General features: G+C 41.0%; 1 protein-coding gene across 1 annotated transcript in view; it reads right to left on the bottom strand.

The window, feature by feature from the left end:
* Positions 1-22,554, bottom strand: part of LOC139455086 (trichohyalin-like) — a 54,211-nt gene extending 31,657 nt beyond the window's left edge. Inside the window, exons 1-2 of the mRNA XM_071236657.1 lie at positions 22,459-22,554; positions 21,146-21,360 (exon numbers count right to left, since the gene is read on the bottom strand). Of these exons, the coding sequence (XP_071092758.1) occupies positions 21,146-21,360; positions 22,459-22,554 (311 nt within the window). The remainder of the gene's footprint in view (positions 1-21,145; positions 21,361-22,458) is intronic.
* Between the last annotated feature and the right edge of the window lie 121 nt (positions 22,555-22,675).

The following is a 22,675-nucleotide window of genomic DNA, read 5'->3' as shown; positions in this document are numbered from 1 at the left end:
ATTTTTAGAGTCAAGAAGGATATTGTGTAATATAAGATTTCAGAGACTAAATGTTAGTTTAGTCAGACATGTAGACAGCACAAATATAGAAACGTAAATGTGTTTTTCCAGATTTATTTTCAACTTGTTATATATTTAGGATTACACTTCCTCAGTAAAGTACAAATTTACACGTATCAGAGGGGTACATAGGGGTATCTTGAATATTGCTGAGTGCGGCGTTAAACAACAAACAAACAAACAAAAACCAGTTGTCGGACTTCCACTTTGTTGAAGCCTCGGTGGCTGAGTGGGTTAGGTCGCTGACTTTGGCGTTGTCCTCATATACTTAAGACGTGCATATTTCTGTTGATTATGCACTTGCATGTCTAAGGTACGTATGGGTCTGTTGATGGAGTTCTTGGTGCGTTGTCCCAACATACCTAAGATATATTTCCTTCTGTTGATTATGTACATGCATGCCTGAAGGTACGTATAGGTCTGTTGATAGTGTTCTTGGTGCGTTGTTCTCACATACTTAAGATATGTATACTTCTGTTGATAATGTACATGCATGTCTGGAGGTACGTATAGGTCTGTTGATAGTGTTCTTGATGCGTTGTCCCAACATACTTAAGATATGTATACTTCTGTTGATAATGTACATGCATGTCTGGAGGTACGTATAGGTCTGTTGATAGTGTTCTTGATGCGTTGTCCCAACATACTTAAGATATGTATACTTCTGTTGATAATGTACATGCATGTCTGGAGGTACGTATAGGTCTGTTGATAGTGTTCTTGATGCGTTGTCCCAACATAATTAAGATATGTATACTTCTGTTGATAATGTACATGCATGTCTGGAGGTACGTATAGGTCTGTTGATAGTGTTCTTGATGCGTTGTCCCAACATAATTAAGATATGTATACTTCTGTTGATAATGCACTTGCATGTCTGAAGGTACGTATAGGTCTGTTGATAGTGTTCTTGATGCGTTGTCCCAACATAATTAAGATATGTATACTTCTGTTGATTATGTACTTGCATGTCTGAAGGTACGTATAGGTCTGTTGATAGTGTTCTTGATGCGTTGTCCAAACATACTTAAGATATGTATACTTCTGTTGATAATGTACATGCATGTCTGGAGGTACGTATAGGTCTGTTGATAGTGTTCTTGGAGCGTTGTCCCAACATAATTAAGATATAAATACTTCTGTTGGCATTCTACTTGATGTAGCATCTTTACAGCAGAACAATGCTGATCATTTTGGAATGGCAGTATTTTTTCACAAAGTAACATCGTTCATAAATGCTCCAAGCTTACTGTTGGCTATGTGAGTTATTCCCTGTTATCAGCTACAGACATCCGCATTGCTGCGCGGCACAACCGACAGACGTCACTACTACACGCAACCTTTAATGTAACAAATGTCAGCACCATTTTCTCAATTACATTTTATTCGTCATCATGTCCCCATCGTGATGCCTCGGCAATGCATGCCTGTTGGCCGTGCCACATTTGACCTTCTCCCTTCAGCATACAGCGGTATTTGACGTTACCGTCGACATTGCCACCGTAAGTAGAGGTTGACCTGCCCTTTTTAATTGGATTCGATCAATGTAGTAGTCTGAATATATTCATGGTCCGTTGTAAGTTTCATGTTCCAACCACGGTATGTTAGCGACACTCGAATAGTCGAGACGCTGCCGAGGTATGCGTACTTTTTTATGCAATTTGTATGAATGACGGGTGCTACCGATAGAGAAGGACATGCTTTTATTCGCGAACACCTGGTGTCATCACTGATTTTCAGAGGTCCGTTCATATAATTTTCCCAGCCATATTTTGCCCTTTACGCCAAATGGAATCTGATTCGGCGGATATTCAAGACTGGTTATTTCTTTGCATTGCCATTTTGCATTTACAACTTTTTGCTCGCCCTGATTTCTGTTCAAGTATTTCGTGGACGGATCTGGTGCAGCTGGACCTGTTTACCATGCTACATTTCTGGTATAAGTCGCATGCAGGTGCACATCATGTTCGTAACTGACTAGACCACGTTTCCGCCAGTGAACCCGTGCAGTAAGATATCTATCCAGACCTCTCATAAAAGTGAAATGTTTGTATCAGGATTACATTAGGCCAGACATTTATTGTTTGTGGTCTGTATGTTTTGTCAGTACACCTGGCGATATATTTGCCCAATTTTCGTCCACATTTTAAGATGCAGCCTCAGCACATGGTGTAAATGTTATCTCGCACTTGCTGATTCAGGGTCCTGCGTACATCTTTAGTTCTCGTTCAGTCTCCAGAGATTTTAACATTTTTGTTTGTTTAAAACGCTCAACACAACTCCACGCTCATCCCCTTCTCTGCTCCGACCGCTTCGCTTTGAAGGTTCGATAGGGTAGCTTAGTTGTTAAAGCATTTTCTCGTCGTGTAGAATGCCCGGGTTCGATTGCCCACATTGGTACAAAACCCACATTGTTTCAGATGTTCCCGCGGTGAAGTTGCTGGTGGTATACTGCAAAAATCGGCACACTCACTCACTCACTCACTCACTCACTCACTCACTCGAGAGTTCCTTCATGGAACTATATTCATCTAACCTGATATCGAATTTTTCTGGTACTATATGTTAAAATCTACTTCTACTAATCTACTACTGTCCAAGATTGACAGTGGGTATGAAATAAATACAGTCTAGGGGGATATGCAGGAGTGTTATTGGTAGTTTACGTTATCTGCAAAGAAACCATTTTCCTGTTTTCTTTGATATATGATCACATCTGTACGCATCACGCTGGGGACATTATGATAAGGTGTTGATTTATAAAGATAACACCCAACAATGCTAAGTGGAACAGAATCTTTAATAGATGTAGAACTCCGAGGTAGTGTGGACTTTGATTGAGGTATACAGGCTGGTGAGGGTTTGTAGTGCTGGTAATTTAGGATAGGGCAATGGGTGTGTGGAATAGGGGTGAGTCGTTGAGATGGAGTTGGTTGGTGTGGGCAACTGTGGAGTGTTGGATATATCTATGTGTGAGGAATAGGGGTGAGTCGTTGAGATGGAGTTGGTTGGTGTGGGCAACTGTGGGGTGTTGGATATATTCATGTGTGAGGAATAGGGGTGAGTCGTTGAGATGGAGCTGGTTTGTGTGGGCAACTGTGGGGTGTTGGATATATTCATGTGTGAGGAATAGGGGTGCGTCGTTGAGATGGAGTTGGTTGGTGTGGGCAACTGTGGGGTGTTGGATATATTCATGTGTGAGGAATAGGGGTGAGTCGTTGAGATGGAGTTGGTTGGTGTGGGCAACTGTGGGTGTTGGATATATTCATGTTTGAGGAATAGGGGTGAGTCGTTGAGATGGAGTTGGTTTGTGTGGGCAACTGTGGGGTGTTGGATATATTCATGTTTGAGGAATAGGGGTGAGTCGTTGAGATGGAGTTGGGTTGTGTGGGCAACTGTGGGGTATTGGATATATTCATGTGTGAGGAATAGGGGTGAGTCGTTGAGATGCAGTTGGGTTGTGTGGGCAACTGTGGGGTGTTGGATATATTCATGTTTGAGGAATAGGGGTGCGTCGTTGAGATGCAGTTGGTTGGTGTGGGCAACTGTGGGGTATTGGATATATTTATGTGTGAGGAATAGGGGTGAGTCGTTGAGATGGAGTTGGTTGGTGTGGGCAACTGTGGGGTGTTGGATATATTCATGTTTGAGGAATAGGGGTGCGTTGTTGAGATGCAGTTGGTTGGTGTGGGCAACTGTGGGATGTTGGATATATTCATGTGTGAGGAATAGGGGTGCGTCGTTGAGATGCAGTTGGTTTGTGTGGACAACTGTGGGGTGTTGGATATATTCATGTTTGAGGAATAGGGGTGAGTCGTTGAGATGCAGTTGGTTTGTGTGGGCAACTGTGGGGTGTTGGATATATTCATGTGTGAGGACGATAGTTAGGCGATTGGTTTTCATGTGTTGATTGGGGGTTGGTTGATGTGAGGAGTGATGAGAGGTTGATGTTCGTTGTTAGATTATTGCTGATTATGGACGCTAATAAATGTTTATGGAAATAAGTGCTGAAAAGATATGATTATAAACATATATAAAGTTCCACGTTAGAAAGCTCCGATCCTCTTTTTGTTGAAAAGTGGAATGAATAAATGCTTATACCTATGTACATATATCAGATATTAAATCTAGATGTGAAGATGTGCATTTTGTGTGTAGATCATCCTTATTGATGGTGTTAAAAAGGCCTTTGTAAATATTTCGTATAGTTTTACAGTACTCATGGGCGTACACCACATGTCTTCACTCTAGCGATTCAATCACAAAACATTATTTTGCCTTTTACGCCCAATGAGTCTGTTAATCGAGACTGATTATTTTCTGTCGTTGACCATGTTGTCGTTTTTTATTTGCAATTACCAGGGATATGCATCATGCTGGGGATGGTCCAATGTTTTCGCTACATACCAACTGCTTTTAATTACTGCTTCGTGAAGAAGGACTACAATTTAATTTTGGGAAACAATTTTTGCGGAAACCTGAATCGTAGTTATGACAAATATAGATCAAGGTCAAAATCTATCACGATCGTTCAGCTGGATCAGCCTTAGCTATGGATTCCATTCCATGGTGTGTCTTTTTGGTGTTGTTCTTTTAAATATATGTATACTGACACATATGTTTCCCACTACACTTCACAGGAGAATGGAGTAATATTTCAACATTCTACATTAGAAATAGAATTTCTCATCATTTTGAAAGGATACACACTGAGTGGAAAAATCTGTTTTTGTTAAAGATGATTAGCGCAACTAATAGTATTAGTTGGAGTGTATACTCCTCAGAAAGGTAAAGAAACACATACTAAAACAGTCTTGAAAATGGAATGGTTCTTATAGAGCGTAAATTTGCAAAAGTCACGATGGAAAATGAAGGCAATATAGATATACTTATGTTTGGAGATTTTAACGCGAGAGTAACTCTGTTTGGTGATTATACTAGTGAAGGAGAAGATTTACATTTACATTTTAAACTTAGGAGAATTATATAATGTGGATTCTTTTCGCATGCAAAGTCATCAAAAGATGTGAAAACTAACAAATCTGTTTTTTTAATATTTTGGGTCATCTGGTGCGAGTTTGTTGGATTATTTGTTTGCCTCAACAAATATCTTCCAACCAATAGTTGACATGCTTGTGCAGAACAGAACAAAGAGTGACCACGTGTACCTTCCCATCTCCTGTCAGTAAAGATATCAGTTCAGAGATAATCTTATATAGGGTTATACTTTGAACTATAAGAAAGATTAAGAATGTGAACTGAATTCACTGAATTGTGTTCAGAATGGCGAGCAGCATTTATAGAAGATTCCTCAACTGCAGACCATATTTTTGTGTGACATGCCCTTGGTCATAAATACTTTCGAAAATCTAGGCATTTCATTTAATTCAAAACATGTATGAGATGTTCATGAACGTTTGAAAATAAAAATGGCAGAAAAATCATTTTCACACCTTCTAGTGGCGTTCGGCAGGGTGGCATATTAAGTTCGTCACTGTTTATGTTCTTCATATTCTTCAATTAAACACAGAAATGATGGTTAGTGAAACTCGTGGAGTAAAAAAAAACATATATTATTTGCAGATGATATTGACTCCGTGGTAGATTTTAGAAGATAATTGGATGTGCTACGATCATTTTGTGACAGATGGGGTGTAAAAGTTAATATTGAAGGTTCAAAACTAAGTGTTTTCCGAAATGACCGGTACTAAAGAAAGACGAGAAACGGTTTCATTATGAAAAAGAGATAACAGTACTTCACTTTATTAATATTTAGGAATTATATTTACGTCACGTTTAATTCAGTCAAAGACCTCATGTTACGAAAGCTAAAAAAGCATGTTTCCCTGTTTTAAAGTTAAAGAAGCATTATCCGAAAACAGCTTTATAAACAGATGTTACTATATTTGTGCTACGGTCATTTGCACCGATTTTGTGTTACTGCAGTGAGGTTTGGGATGCATTTATACAGAGTCTGATGAAAAGGTTAAAAGTATATATTTTGAACAGTTTCTTAAAATAAGCACACATACAACTCTAAAAACACGGCATGACTCTTCTTCGGAACCTGCTTCACGTGGTACCCTCATGTCGCTTCTGTTGAACGTTGGTACAGTTCGGAAATGTATAAATAAGCATGTCGTAATCTATCTGCTCAAAATGGAGTACATTGATGCACAGACTCAATATGTATGTATTAAACGTTTTAAGGATCTATAAACTACACGTATTGATATTTATGCAAATATGATGATTAGGCAAGTGACGACCACAGTCGATTTAAAACACCATCACAACCACCACCAGAACCACCATCACCATCACAATCACAATCAAAATTACGATCGCCATGACAATTACCATGGCCACGACCATGACCATCATCATCAAAATGATATTCACAATCACAATCACAATCACAATCACAATCTCGATCACCATGCCAGTCAATAGTGATTATTACCATCATTATTTCAATCACAATCACAATCACAATCACGATCAAACTCACAATCATGATACTATCAGAAACACGATCACAACCACAACCGTAACCACGACTCTCAATCACAACCACGACTCTCAATCGTAACCGCAATTAGAAAAACGCGATCACTGCAGATGATCACATTTAAGTCGAGCGGAACGGAAGTTAATCTTACCGCTGCGCGCTTGAACACACAGATCTTTGAGTGGAACATTGCACAGATGTGCGACCCCTCCCAGTCACCGTGACCCGACTCCTCCTCTGAAGGTTCAAACAGTGTATCTGTGGGAGGAAGATGGATACATCTATCGCAATGCCTGGATTAGTTCCTTTCGTATAGAGACGGACGGCTAAAATGACTAAACGGATGGATTGTTCAATGTGCAGCTGGACAATGGTGGATGTTTCAGTGGGAAGTTGGACAATGTTGGATGGTTTCAGTGGGCAGCTGGACACTGGTGGATGTTTCCGTGGGGAGCTGGACAATGATGGATGGTTTCAATGAGCTGGACAACGGTGGATGGTTTCAGTGGGCAACTGGACACTGGTGGATGGTTTCAATGAGCTGGACAATGGTGGATGGTTTCAATGAGCTGGACAATGGTGGATGGTTTCAGTGGGCAACTGGACACTGGTGGATGGTTTCAATGAGCTGGAGAATGATGGGTGGTTTCAGTGGGCAGCCGGACACTGTTGGATGGTTTCAGTGGGCAGCTGGGCACTGGTAGATAGTTCAGCGGACAGCTAGGCACTGGTGTATGGTTTCAATGAGCTGGACAAGGGTGAATGGATTCAGTGGGCAACTGGACACTGGTGGATGGTTTGGCGGCGGTCTGTAATTATAAATAATCGAGTCTGCACCATACAATGCAGTGATTAATATCATGAGCATCGATCCACGCAATTGGGATCGATGGCATGCTTCAACCAAGTCAGCGAGGCTGACCACCCGATTCCGTTAGTCGCCTAATGCGACAAGCATAGTCGCCTTTTACGGCAAGCATGGGTTACTGAAGGCCAATTCTACCCTGGACTTCACGGGTCCGAACCATATAGGAACGTATAGAGAAATATGTACGTTAAAAAGAGATGTTTCCAATGGGTACCACTTAATGACAAAAGTAACTATCAGTCAAGGGTAACCACAGTGTCTTTATACTTATCACGATATGCTGCACGTGATTTCCACACTTACACGCTTATCCTGCACGAGACAAATGGTGCATGGATTTATGACGCCACGAGCGATGCGTTCATGACAACATACCCGTATGTTCGTTTCTGCGTCGAACCAATCTAATATCTATTAAATATGAGTAGTTCTTCATACATCAACCGGTGATAATATATTGTCTGTTAATAGGTATCGGTGCCAGTATAAATTATGTACGATGTACGTACTGGTTCTTCAGAATCCAAAGTGTCATTGAGGAACACCAGTACGAAGCGTAATCTTCGTACGCTCTAAGAATAATTTGTAGCGCTTGAAATAGCCCTAGGCTGTTGCTGCCTTCGACGAATAAATAATGGAGAACGACATTCTGTGTTCAATCGGTCTTGTATTTATTGTCATACATACACGGGTGGTACATCCGGTAAAACATGGGGTCCCGACGGCTAGGTCGCCAAGGGAGATTACTCTAATATGTTATACACCATCACAGCCGCTAATGGCATAATGCACCATGATAACAGTACACGAAGGTGTTTGGAAGATGTGTTAGAGCAGATCCTTATGATCGTCTATGCTGGTTGTAAGAGGCGACTAAATGAATCAGGTGGTCAGACTCGGTGACTTCGTGGAGTGATGAATCATAAGATCACTGGATATTCTGGTCCTGGTTACTTACAGGCGACCGTCATACAGCTGGAATAGTACTGAGAGAGACGCAAAATTAAGGAGCCTATTTCTCTATTCCCTCCGAAATCCCCCACACGTCACACATCGGCCTCCTGATTGGGCAGTGTTGAATTTCAGAAGGAATAGAGAAATACTAATTAATTATGGTTATAATTGACACTTTATCCCACGTGGTAGCGCACTTTCGGTATACCCACACTTTCAAGTTTATTGTTGTTTACGCAGTTATAATTTAACGGTACACTCATAACATAATTAGTTTACGTAAGCAGTTTCTCTTGCATACCATTTTTTGCCTCAACTCACACATGGAAAAACACATCACGATTCTCACGGGTCAGAGCGACCTCGTTAGTTCAGCCGAGCGAAGCAATTATTAATGATCTCAACCAGGAGGCAATAAAAACACACATGGCTCTGGGAGGCACTCACGGGTCAGCGTGACCCGCCCCCAAGGGATCAAGTAGGGTGAGGCACTGTTGATGTAGGGGAGGGGGATGATGATGCCACCTGCCACATCGCCTGGGTGAGGCTCGGACTTACTCACTGAAAGTGGGAGGATGCTAGCACTGCAAAAATGTGCAACTGTTTGGCACAGAGGAGGGAAGGGTCGGCTGGGGTGGTATTCATCTGCGTAGGTGGGTATGTGTTTGCAAGGGGAGGGGGGGGGGGGGGGGGGGGGGTGGGGGGGGGGGGGGGGTGTAACCCCGCACAGCTCGTGGGATGATTGCGTATTAATTTCGAGGACGAAAATAAACACTTGATCTGAAAATCAAAGAAAGATGTGGTGATATTGGAGGATTTCGGGCATGTCCATACTCCCTAATTGTGATGGGTAACGAGGGAGGTTCATGCTCTTGTTTGCGGTTCCATCCTTCCAACATATTCATTATTTATGTATTTAATGAAGTCAGTCTGTACAAGTAGCAGTTGTATTCCTACACATTACTGTGTTGTGGCAGGAAGGGAATAAATATTAGTACGTTATTCGTTTGTAATGTTGGAGCGAAGTATGAGGGCTCACATAAAAGTTTGGAGCCTCACTGCGTAGGATATATAGTACTTCCTTTAAACATTTTTTGATCAAATAAGCTGATCCCCAAGTGTTACTTTCATAAACTTGATCTCCCACTGCATCTTGCTCTTTCCTAATCTCCAACTGACTCCTTCTCATTTCTCATATCCAACTACATCATGCCCTAACCTTATCTCCAAATGCATCTCCGTCAAACCTGATCTCCAACTTCATCTTACTTTAACCTGATCTCCAACTTCATCTTACTTTAACCTGATCTCCAACTACATCGTGCGCCAACCTGATCTCCAACTACATCGTGCGCCAACCTGATCTCCAACTACATCTTACTTTAACCTGATCTCCAACTACATCGTGCGCCAACCTGATCTCCAACTACATCTTACTTTAACCTGATCTCCAACTACATCTTACTTTAACCTGATCTCCAACTACATCTTACTTTAACCTGATCTCCAACTTCATCTTACTTTAACCTGATCTCCAACTACATCGTGCGCCAACCTGATCTCCAACTTCATCTTACTTTAACCTGATCTCCAACTACATCTTACTTAAACCTGATCTTCAACTACATCGTGCGCCAACCTGATCTCCAACTTCATCTTACTTTAACTCCATCTCCAACTACATCTTACTTAAACCTGATCTCCAACTACATCGTGCGCCAACCTGATCTCCAACTACATCTTACTTTAACCTGATCTCCAACTTCATCTTACTTTAACCTGATCTCCAACTTCATCTTACTTTAACCTGATCTTCAACTTCATCTTACTTTAACCTGATCTCCAACTTCATCTTACTTTAACCTGATCTCCAACTACATCGTGCGCCAACCTGATCTCCAACTTCATCTTACTTTAACCTGATCTCCAACTTCATCTTACTTTAACCTGATCTCCTACTACATCTCACTCTAACCTGATCTCCAACTTCATCTTACTTTAACCTGATCTCCAACTTCATCTTACTTTAACCTGATCTCCAACTACATCTTACTTTAACCTGATCTCCAACTTCATCTTACTTTAACCTGATCTCCAACTTCATCTTACTTTAACCTGATCTCCAACTTCATCTTACTTTAACCTGATCTCCAACTTCATCTTACTTTAACCTGATCTTCAACTTCATCTTACTTTAACCTGATCTCCAACTACATCGTGCGCCAACCTGATCCCCAACTACATCTTACTTTAACCTGATCTCCTACTACATCTCGCTCTATTCGATCTCCAACTTCATCTTACTTTAACCTAATCTTTAACTACATCTTACTTTAACCTGATCTTCAACTACATCTTACTTTAACCTGATCTCCAACTTCATCTTACTTTAACCTGATCTCCAACATCATCTTACTTTAACCTGATCTCCAACTTCATCTTACTTTAACCTGATCTCCAACTACATCTTACTTTAACCTGATCTCCAACTACATCTTACTTTAACCTGATCTCCAACTTCATCTTACTTTAACCTGATCTCCAACTTCATCTTACTTTAACCTGATCTCCAACTTTATCTTACTTTAACCTGATCTTCAACTACATCTTACTTTAACCTGATCTCCAACTTCATCTTACTTTAACCTGATCTCCAACTTCATCTTACTTTAACCTGATCTCCAACTTCATCTTACTTTAACCTGATCTCCAACTTCATCTTACTTTAACCTGATCTCCAACTTCATCTTACTTTAACCTGATCTCCAACTTCATCTTACTTTAACCTGATCTTCAACTTCATCTTACTTTAACCTGATCTCCAACTACATCGTGCGCCAACCTGATCCCCAACTACATCTTACTTTAACCTGATCTCCTACTACATCTCGCTCTATTCGATCTCCAACTTCATCTTACTTTAACCTAATCTTTAACTACATCTTACTTTAACCTGATCTTCAACTACATCTTACTTTAACCTGATCTCCAACTTCATCTTACTTTAACCTGATCTCCAACATCATCTTACTTTAACCTGATCTCCAACTTCATCTTACTTTAACCTGATCTCCAACTACATCTTACTTTAACCTGATCTCCAACTACATCTTACTTTAACCTGATCTCCAACTTCATCTTACTTTAACCTGATCTCCAACTTCATCTTACTTTAACCTGATCTCCAACTTCATCTTACTTTAACCTGATCTTCAACTACATCTTACTTTAACCTGATCTCCAACTTCATCTTACTTTAACCTGATCTCCAACTTCATCTTACTTTAACCTGATCTCCAACTTCATCTTACTTTAACCTGATCTCCAACTTCATCTTACTTTAACCTGATCTCCAACTTCATCTTACTTTAACCTGATCTCCAACTACATCGTGCGCCAACCTGATCTCCTACTACATCTTACTTTAACCTGATCTTCAACCGCATCTTACTTTAACCTGATCTTCACCTAAATTGTGCGCCAACCTGATCTCCGACCGCAAGGGCACATCTCCGGGTCATGATGGGTACACTTTAGGGCTACACGTAGACACGATGTGGTAATAACTAGCAACAAAGACAAAAACATCAATTAAGCGTCTCGTTATGATTGTGTGGTCGACGTGTAGATAACTATCTTGACAAGGGAGACAATGTAGTAGAACCTTGGCGAATGCCGCGAGTTCCGTCAATACCAGCGACTATGTAACTCTCTGTAGGTCTAGGATCGAAATAACATTGATATAAGCTTGTCAGCATCATTTACACATTACAGAAAGAAACATGAACATTTACATGATACGCCATAAATCACTGTTTGTGGTTTAACAGGAGTTTCTTCACACTTTCATCGTTATCTTAAAATCTTCGAAGAAGATGCTGAGACGCCATGCATTGTAATGCTCGTGTGTATAAATAACGCACACGGTCACACCGATGACACATCGATGTTATCTCGAAGTCGGCGACGTAGAGGTAAGATATTTTAATACCCGTAGCGCAGCACTCATAGCCTCACGTTGTCTTGCTACATTTGTCAAAGCGTTCACTAGCTAGCTTACTGAAATACTATACTGCAGTCACCGCCATGACAGACTGACACTAACCTGTGCTGTAGACATCACCGCCATGATCGATCAGAACCAGCGTAAGTTCTTGAAAATCACCGTCAACAGAGATACGGAGTAGCATATGTTATAGCAATGGCCGCAATGACAGATATGGACTAAACTTTGTTATAAACATCCCCGCCATGATAGACTGGGACTGGGCGATGTTATATACATCATCCCCATGTCAGACTGGGACTAGCCATTGTTATATACACCACCGCCATGTCAGACTGGGTCTAGCCTATGTTATATACATCACCGCCATGTCAGACTGGGACTAGCCTATGTTATATACATCGCCGCCATGATGGACTGAGACTAGCCTATGTTATGTAGATCACCGCCATGACAGACTGGGACTAGCCTTTCTGATAACATCCCCGCCATGTCAGACTAGGTCTAGCCTATGTTATATACATCACCGCCATGACAGACTGGGACTAGCCTTTCTGATAACACCCCCGCCATGTCAAACTGTGACTAGCCTATGTTATAACACCACCGCCATGACAGATTGGGACTAGCCTTTCTGATAACATCCCCACCATGTCAGACTGGGACAAGCCTATGTTATAACACCACCGCCATGTCAGATTGGGACTAGCCTTTCTGATAACATCCCCGCCATGAGGTGAGGTGAGGTGAAATGGGGTTTAACGTCGCGCTTATATAGAGATGTGCATGTACGTGTGTGTGTTTGTGTGGCTGCTTGTACTAGTCCGGACTGATGCCGATTTGTGATACCATGCCGCAGTTTAACATGAATACCCCACTCAGACACAGTATACTGACTCCGAGCCGACCAGTCCTTGTTTTAGCCCCTTAATACCGAGCGCCAGACAGGGTAACAACAAGTACCATCTTTTAACGTCTTTTGGTATGACGCGGTCGGGGATCGAACCCCGGACGCTCTACCACTAGACCACTGAGGCGGTTCCCCGCCGTGTCAGACTGGGACTCGCCTATGTTATATACATCATCGGCATGAGACTTGGAATACCCTGTGTTATAACATCACCCCCCCATGTCAGACTGGGACAAGCCTATGTTATATACATCATCGGCATGAGACTTGGAATACCCTGTGTTATAACATCACCCCCCATGTCAGACTGGGTCTAGCCTATGTTATATACATCACCGCCATGACAGACTTGGACTAGCCTTTCTGATAACACCCCGCCATGTCAAACTGTGACTAGCCTATGTTATATGCATCATCGGCATGGGACTTGGAATACCCTGTGTTATAACATCAACCCCCATGTCAGACTGGGACAAGCCTATGTTATATACATCACCGCCATGATAGTCTGAGACTAGCCTATGGTATACAGATCACCTCCATGCTAAACTGGGACTAGCCTATGTCATATACATCACCGCCATGAGAGACTGGGAATACCCTAAGTTATAACATCACCGCAATGATAGACTGGGTCTATCCTATGTTATATACATCACCATGATAGACTGGGACTAGGCTATGTTATATACATCACCACCATGATAGAAGGGGACTAGCCCATGTTATATTCACCACCTAACCAGTAACAATGCCTGCATCAATCAGTTATCTACAATATCCCATATCCAATATGAGTGTAGAACGTTTTAGTACTGTTTTAGAAAAACAGTCTCAGGTTGTTAAGTTCATGACTGTTCGTCACTGACTACAGTACCAATGCAGTGATATACAGTTTGCAGTTTCAGCTTTCAATAGTTATTTTGTATTTCCTCGGACACGAAAAGCAACAACGACTTAGTAGAACTTAATATGATATTGCGAGGGAGGGGCTATTCACAGAGATTAGTCACTGAATACCAATTTGCCCAACCTCCCATGGCAGGTCAGTATTGTACTGACTAATGGTATAATAAGTCCCGGAAATTGTTGTCACATGAGATACTCTCGGCGGGCGGGAGCAAGAAGTAACGTTTTACCATGTAATTAGAGACGTTATCGGTCATGTCATCAAGTAAATGCCCCCAGCAGTGGCAGACATATTGCCCATTAGATCATGCCTCGAAACGCTTGGTATTTGACTCTAGTATGAAATGTATACCTAAAGTAATACATATAAACTACAACTCAACATAATGCATGTAGTGTTCTTGTGCATGAACTCGAGTATCTGAATGTTTCAGGCAGTAGACGATGCTGCAAGGTTCATCTGCGACGTAGTTGATGTTGACTGCTGACAGCAATTTGGGAGTACCTTTTTGCAGCAAACGGACGCACTCCTTACGTCTTCTTTCTACGTTATCCAAATACCGGGGAGTTCCTTCTACGATCTAACAACAGCGAACCACATCAGCGTTTAGGTTACTTTAAAAAAAACTAACTCGACGTTACTCAAAAAGGCCCTGTTCCTTTGATCTGTTTGTAATACGATAGTAGAATGTATTTGTGTCGTGTAATTATTGTGCTGTTTTGTGCCGTGACTAATGCCAGAGATGCTGGATATATACTGACTATTATAAAAAGCCTGTTACATGGAAGAAGGTTAGGCACTGCTAACTGTATATATCTCACATAAACGTGTCATGTTTTTGTATCGTATCCTATATTTATGTTCTGACGAAGTCTACTGGTTTCTGTAAACACAGTGACATACTCATATTGAAAACCACAAATAGAAATCTGTTATGTAATGACAGGTTTTCATTCTGTTCCACGGCAATAGGAATAAATGAACCTTTTAACTGCTTCATTTTGTTCTATGTATCATATCCTGCAAACCAGTACTTATGTCCATCTACACAGTAATCTCTTATCAAAACAGTACTTATGTCCATCTACACAGTATTCTCTCAACAAACCAGTACTTATGTCCATCTACACAGTAATCTCTTATCAAACCAGCACTTATGTCCATCTACACAGTAATCTCTTATCAAACCAGTACTTATGTCCATCTACACAGTAATCTCTTATCAAACCAGTACTTATGTCCATCTACACAGTATTCACTCATCAAACCAATACTTATGTCCATCTACACAGTAATCTCTTATCAAACCAGTACTTATGTCCATCTACACAGTAATCTCTTATTAAACCAGTACTTATATGCATCTACACAGTAATCTCTTATCAATCCAGTACTTATGTCCATCTACACAGTATTCTCTTATCAAACCAGTACTTATGTCCATCTACACAGTAATCTCTTATCAAACCAGTACTTATGTCCATCTACACAGTAATCTCTTATTAAACCAGTACTTATATGCATCTACACAGTAATCTCTCATCAATCCAGTACTTATGTCCATCTACACAGTATTCTCTTATCAAACCAATACTTATGTCCATCTACACAGTAATCTCTTATCAAACCAGTACTTATGTCCATCTACACAGTAATCTCTCATCAAACCAGTACTTATGTCCATCTTCACAGTATTCTCTTATCAAACCAGTACTTATGTCCATCTACACAGTATTCTCTTATCAAACCAGTACTTATGTCCATCTACACAATATTATCTAATCAAACCAGTACTTATGTCCATCTACACAGTAATCTCTTATCAATCCAGTACTTATGTCCATCTACACAGTATTCTCTCATCAAACCAGTACTTATGTCCATCTACACAGTAATCTCTTATCAAAACAGTACTATTATCCATCTACACAGTAATCTCTTATCAACCCAGTACTTATATCCATCCATATAGTATTCTCTTATGAAACCAGTACTTATGTCCATGTATGGAAGAAGCAAAACACGAAAGAGTCCTCTCTGCGATCTGACAACAGCGAGCAACCTCAACGTTACTGCGTTTTTGAAAATGGTTGCTCTTAATATTCTTTAATTAAAACGTCACTCAAAAAACGCCTTGTTGACTCTAGTATTGAGATAGAGAAGACGTCTTTTATTTGTACTAAGGCCACTGACTCATATACAACACATACATTTGAAATAGCGTGGTACATGAAAAAATGTAATGTCAGGTACAAATTTACAGATTTACAGGCTTTTCATAATTACGTCTTCTTTCATAGCTGCAATACAGGTGTTTACATAGTTTTCCAAGTAATTGTTTACATGGAGGTGACAGCAGCATTTTAGATTTATGCATATTTGGATTATGGCAAAAAGTTGTTGGTAAATGCAGTTGTCTAATATCGTTGTAATATTTACATTCTAAAGCAAAATGATATTCATTTTCAATACTTGTTTTACATATGGGGCAGAGACGTAAACGTACATCAATATCAGCCGAACTACCTTCGTGTACCTTAAGTCTTAGTAGCCTGGCTCTAAGCCTTATCATTACATTTCGATATTTTATTTTAGCAACACGGGAAAGGTGTTTTTCTTGTTCCAGGAGACTTTTTAACTCTTTATGCAGAATCTACTACCTAGAACTAGTCTTGATAGTTCTATTCCATGATTGATAGAACATATTCATCAAAACAAAACTAAAACTATTAATGAATGGTGGTTTGTCGCCAACAGCTTGACTGAGCCAGACTACTCCAAATTCGTGAGAGATTTTTTTTTTGAACGAATAGGAAAAAGCATAGTTATGATGGCCACACTTATCGTCACATACAAGCATATTATAAAATTTTCTTTGTATCCTATCTTTGCCCATTTCGAATTCAATCACTTTTACCCAATACTTTACAGAACGACACACAGCATTTACATATGGTGGGTATAAACCGCATTCCCCATACACAACAGCATTTGGTGTTTGCAAACCAACGTTTAGAAACTTCTAACAAGCCATGATATGCACTTGTTCTATTCCGCACCATACACAAGAATAGGTTGAATCTGAGTATCGAATATTTTAAAGAAGCGTTAACAAAACCAATCTTCCGTAGATTTCGAAATATTTCCATTAAAGCTCGTTTACCCCTTGATAAGAGATCTAAAACACGCTGGTTCATCATAAGTATATGAGAGCTGGCTGTTCAAACAAGTTTGCCTTTATAGAACGATTTCTCCTTAACAGATAACCGCCCTCATCATCTGAATACAACAACACTCTTTTTTTCTGAATTTACCGATAATCCGTGTGAACCTGAAAACTTTTCAAGAATATTAAGTTGGTTCTGTAAACCAGTTACTGCGTCAGAGACAAGAATAACATCATCGGCAAACAATAATAATAATATTTCAAACAAGTCTGAAATAATTTACGCCGTGTTTCCCATGTGATGGAACATCATTTGAAAGTTCATTGATCAAAAAGGCATATAATACAAGGGTTAATATACAGCCTTGTTTAACTCAGTTAGGACAATCAAAAACTATCAAATGAATCGAGAAGTATAAATATATACTTCAACTCAACGTTTTGTATGTGGTGTTGTGCAGAACTCGCGTAATTATCTACTGAATTTATCTTGAAGGTTAACTATTCCACTGATGTGCACTCTACATGCAGCTACCACCTTGTCGCTATTAGCAGTGGCTGTTTTATCAGGTTGTACGCATTTAAGCCAATTAAACCATCTCCCTTTGGCATCAATGAAACGAGCGTTTGCCCATGACCCTCTGTGATGACAACTCGAACATTTACCAACACATAAAGATTGAGATCATCTCCACACAGGATTTCCAACATGCTACATCGTTCAGGCTTCGCAGGGAAAGAGATCATGTTGGTAATGGACTTTCCTTGGCGTCTCCTTTGAAGTGCGATAATGCCCCTGCTTCAGGTATGTGCGTGTGTGCAGGAAGATGGAGAGCAAAACCCATAGGGAGCAAGTAAAACTGTTGCAGTAGCACGTGAAGATGGAGACATGTCTGTGGTCCTCCTTTGGCCCAGCACTGGCCAGAAACAGAGTTGTCGACATAGCCCTGCATCTGGCTGTGACTGACATTATCTGTGTGTAAATGCTGTTGCTATTCCCATAGTGTGGAGGAATGTCTGTGTTTCATATCAGTTCTTCGACGGAATCTGTTAAGTGCAGTTAGGTTGTACAGCGTGTGTCATCTGTATGAACCAGAATTACAGTTCGGTCGTACAGCGTGTGTTATCTGTCTGAACCAGAATTACAGTTGGTTTGTTCAGTCTTTGTTAGCTGTCTGAACCGGAAGTACAGTTATGTTGTCCAAATTGTGTTATCTGTCTGAACCAGAAGTACAGTTAGGTTGTCCAACTTGTGTTGTCTGTCTGAACCAGAAGTACAGTTAGGTTGTCCAACATGTGTTGTCTGTCGGAACCAGAATTACAGTTGGTTTGTTCAGTCTGTGTTATCTGTCTGAACCAGAAGTACAGTTAGGTTGTCCAACTTGTGTTGTCTGTCTGAACCAGAAGTACAGTTAGGTTGTCCAACTTGTGTTGTCTGTCTGAACCAGAAGTACAGTTAGGTTGTCCACCGTGTGTTGTCTGTCTGAACCCGAAGTACAGTTAAGTTGTCCAACTTGTGTTGTCTGTCTGAACCAGAAGTACAGTTAGGTTGTCCAACTTGTGTTGTCTGTCTGAACCCGAAGTACAGTTAGGTTGTCTAACTTGTGTTGTCTGTCCGAACCAGAGGTTCAGTTAGGTTGTCCACCGTGTGTTGTCTGTCTGAACCAGAAGTAAGTTATATTTGTTTCCACAATAGATCACTCGTGTTTTGTACGGTTCGAAACTCACGCATCTAAAAGCATTCTTCTTATAAAAAGATGATGATAGTGATGACTTTGGGGCAACGTTCGACATTTATTACAAATAACGACACGATGTTCAATACTTTGATATAATTCTTTTAACTCCCCGTGAAGATCCGGGTTAGAATTGCATCTTCAGCAAGACTTGGTTGATCATTTCATGGTATCCTTATTGCGTAGATCGATGATCATGATGTCGATCACTGGATTGTCTGGATCAGATATAATTTTAAAGACCGACGTAATATATCTTGAATACGTCACAGTGTTGCGTGAAAAAAACAAAAAACAGTCACTCTTTATATTTATATACATCCTTCCTTTTATCTCATAAAGGTATGAGTACTTCCGTGGCATATTTAATGAACACGCTTCAAGCAGTTAAGGGTTAAGGGTTAACCTACGACGCAGTAGATGTTGACTGTTGACAGCCATGGGGAAGTACCAGCTTCCAACAAACGGACGTACTCCTTACATCTTCCTTATCAAAATACTGAAGAGTCCCATCTGCGACCCAACAACAGCGAACAACATCAGCGTTATTGCGTCTTAGAAAAAAGTTACTTTTACAAAACCCAACCCAACGTTACTCAAATACGCCCTGTTTCTTTGAAATACGATAGTGGAATGTATTTGTGTCGTGTTATTTTTGTGTTGTTTTGTGCCGTGACGAACGTCAGCGATGCTGCATATATACCCGTGGTTAGTCACCGCTAGCTATATATATCCACATAAACGTGTCATGTTTTTATATAGTATCCTGTATTAATGTTCTGACGAAGTCTATTGGTTTCTGTACACACAGTGACATACATGTACTTAACAACCAGATCTAGAATTCTTTGATACAATGATCGGTTGTGTTTCTGTTCCACGGCTTTGGACTCTATGGGCCCTTTCAAGTGCTTCATCTGCTTCTAGGCATCAAATGATGCGAACCAGTACTTATATCCATCTACACAGTATTCTTTTATCCATTTCTTGTCAGGTATCGGTAATACCTTCGTGGTTTTTTTAAATACGATCGTTGACAAAATTATAAGAAAGTACCTCTTTTCAAAAGTTGCATGATATATAGAACTACAAATGGCTTGGTGCTTATCAGTTTTCAACGTGAATAGTTTGACAGGTGAACTATTTTTTCATCATTTTTTTTTATTTGCAGATAAATAGCCACGATATACATGTAGCCGTACATCGTTTTCAGTCATTTGAAATAGAAGTAGGCGATATTATACGTATAAAAAAGAAAGAAAAGATAAGATAGGTACGATAGATGAGAAAGTTAATAGGAGAAGGGGAGATAGACATAGAAGATAGAAGTATTATATGTTTTAAATATGCAGCAATACCAGGCTATTTGTTTTGAGGGGTCACGGGTTGCCCAGTCGCCTAAGGCGCCGCAATTCGTTGTGCCTAGTTGCGTCCCTTGGGCATGCCAGAAACCTATGATTGTGGGTTCGAATCCCGGTTCGCCCCGATTATGGTTCTAGGTTTGTCAGCACCATACCCATGCTCGAGGGTTTCACCGAAGTGGTAAACATTTGAGTACTGCGTCACTTCGGGCTTTCCTCCCACATTAAGCTGACACGCCTTGACATAACTGGAATACTGTTAAAAGCGGCGTTAAACCCAACTCACTCACTCATTTTTTGTTTTGAAATGATGCGTTATCGTACCCATGTATGATAATAATGCTATAATCATTTTCTGAAGCTGAATGATATTTTAGTCGTTTTCTTATATTTGCTTTTGAACATGTGAAGACAAGTGCTTCAAGGCAAATATGTCTTACAACAGCGACATCACCCCAATCTTAGTCCTGCTCAGTCTGTGCATAGCGAACTGTGCATGCCCGTATTATCTACGTAAGTTGTTGGATGTGGCTTTAAAACTGCCACTAACGTCAGTATCAAGGAAATGTCATAGGTTTTGTAGGGCGTGTCGACGAGTTTATTGGTGATACAGCAGTGATGTTGCGAACAGTTCGTGCGTGGCCCCTCCTATCTGACTCATACCAATGAGGCAGGGGAAGTGATACGCCTTTAGCTCGCTGATGTAACGCATTTGCCGGGACTTCTTGATCCGTGGAACCGTCGGTTATCTCCACATCTCCCTGCAACGTTACGTATACAGCTGTTCTAGGACCGCCGTTATCAGCCCTGAGCTGATAGTATCGCCATGGCTTGGGCTTTATGGAGTCGGTAGTGTCATCTGGTACTGTTGTCTCACACTGTCACAAGGCACTCCTGTCTCGTACTGTCACAAGGCACTGTTGTCTCATATTGTCATCTGAAACTAGTGTGTCAAACCGTCACCAGATACTGTTATCTCACACTGTCAGCAGGTACAAGTGTCTCACACTGTCACCAGATACTGTTGTCTCACACTGTCACCAGGTACTGTTGTCTCACACTGTCACCAGGTAATGTTGTCTCACACTGTCACCTGATAATGTTGTCTGACACTGTCACCAGGTACTGTTGTCTCACACTGTCACCAGGTACTGTTGTCTCATATTGTCATCAGGTACTGTTGTCTCACACTGTCACCAGGTACTAATGTCTCACACTGTCACCAGGCACTGTTGTCTCACACTGTCTTCTGGCACTGTTGTCTGACACTGTCACCAGGCACTGTTGTCTCACACTGTCACAAGGCACTGTTGTCTGACACTGTCACCTGATACTGTTGTCTCACACTGTCACCAGACACTGTTGTCTCACACTGTCACCAGGCCCTGTTGTCTGACTCTGTCATCTGGCACTGTTGTCTGACACTGTCACAAGGACCGGTTGTCTGACACTGTCACCAGGCACTGTTGTCTGACACTGTCACCTGGCACTGTTGCCTCATACTGTCACAAGGCACTGTTGTCTGACACTGTCTTCTGGCACTGTTTTCTCACACTGTCATCTGGCACTGTTGTCTCACACTGTCACAAGGCACTGTTGTCTCATACTGTCACCTGGCACTGTTGTCACATACTGTCACAGGGTACTGTTGTCTGACACTGTCACCAGGCACTGTTGTCTGACACTGTCACCAGGTACTGTTGTCTGACACTGTCACAGGGCAGTGTTATCGGACACTGTCACAAGGCACTGTTGTATGACACTGTCTTCTGGCACTGTTGTCTCACACTGTCACAAGGCCCTGTTGTCTGACACTGTCACCTCGCACTGTTGTCTGACACTGTCACAAGGCACTGTTGTCTGACACTGTCACAAGGCACCTTTTCTGACACTGTCACAAGGCCTTGTTGTCTGACACTGTCACCTGGCACTGTTGTCTGACACTGTCACCTGACACTGTTGTCTCATACTGTCACCTGACACTGTTGTCTCATACTGTCACCTGGCACTGTTGTCTCACACTGCCACAGGGCACTGTTGTCTCGTACTGTCACCTGGTACTGTTTTCTCATACTGTCACCTGGTACTGTTGTCTGACACTTTCACCTGGCACTGTTGTCTCATACTGTCACCTGGCACTGTTGTCTCATACTGTCACCTGATACTGTTGTCTCATACTGTCAACTGATACTG

Source organism: Haliotis cracherodii, unplaced genomic scaffold (assembly GCF_022045235.1).
Source record: "Haliotis cracherodii isolate W230 unplaced genomic scaffold, xgHalCrac1.p SCAF_11, whole genome shotgun sequence".
Taxonomy (NCBI): Eukaryota; Metazoa; Mollusca; class Gastropoda; order Lepetellida; family Haliotidae; genus Haliotis; species Haliotis cracherodii.
The sequence above is the reverse complement of the archived record's forward strand: the minus strand, read 5'-3'. Positions and strand labels throughout refer to the sequence as shown.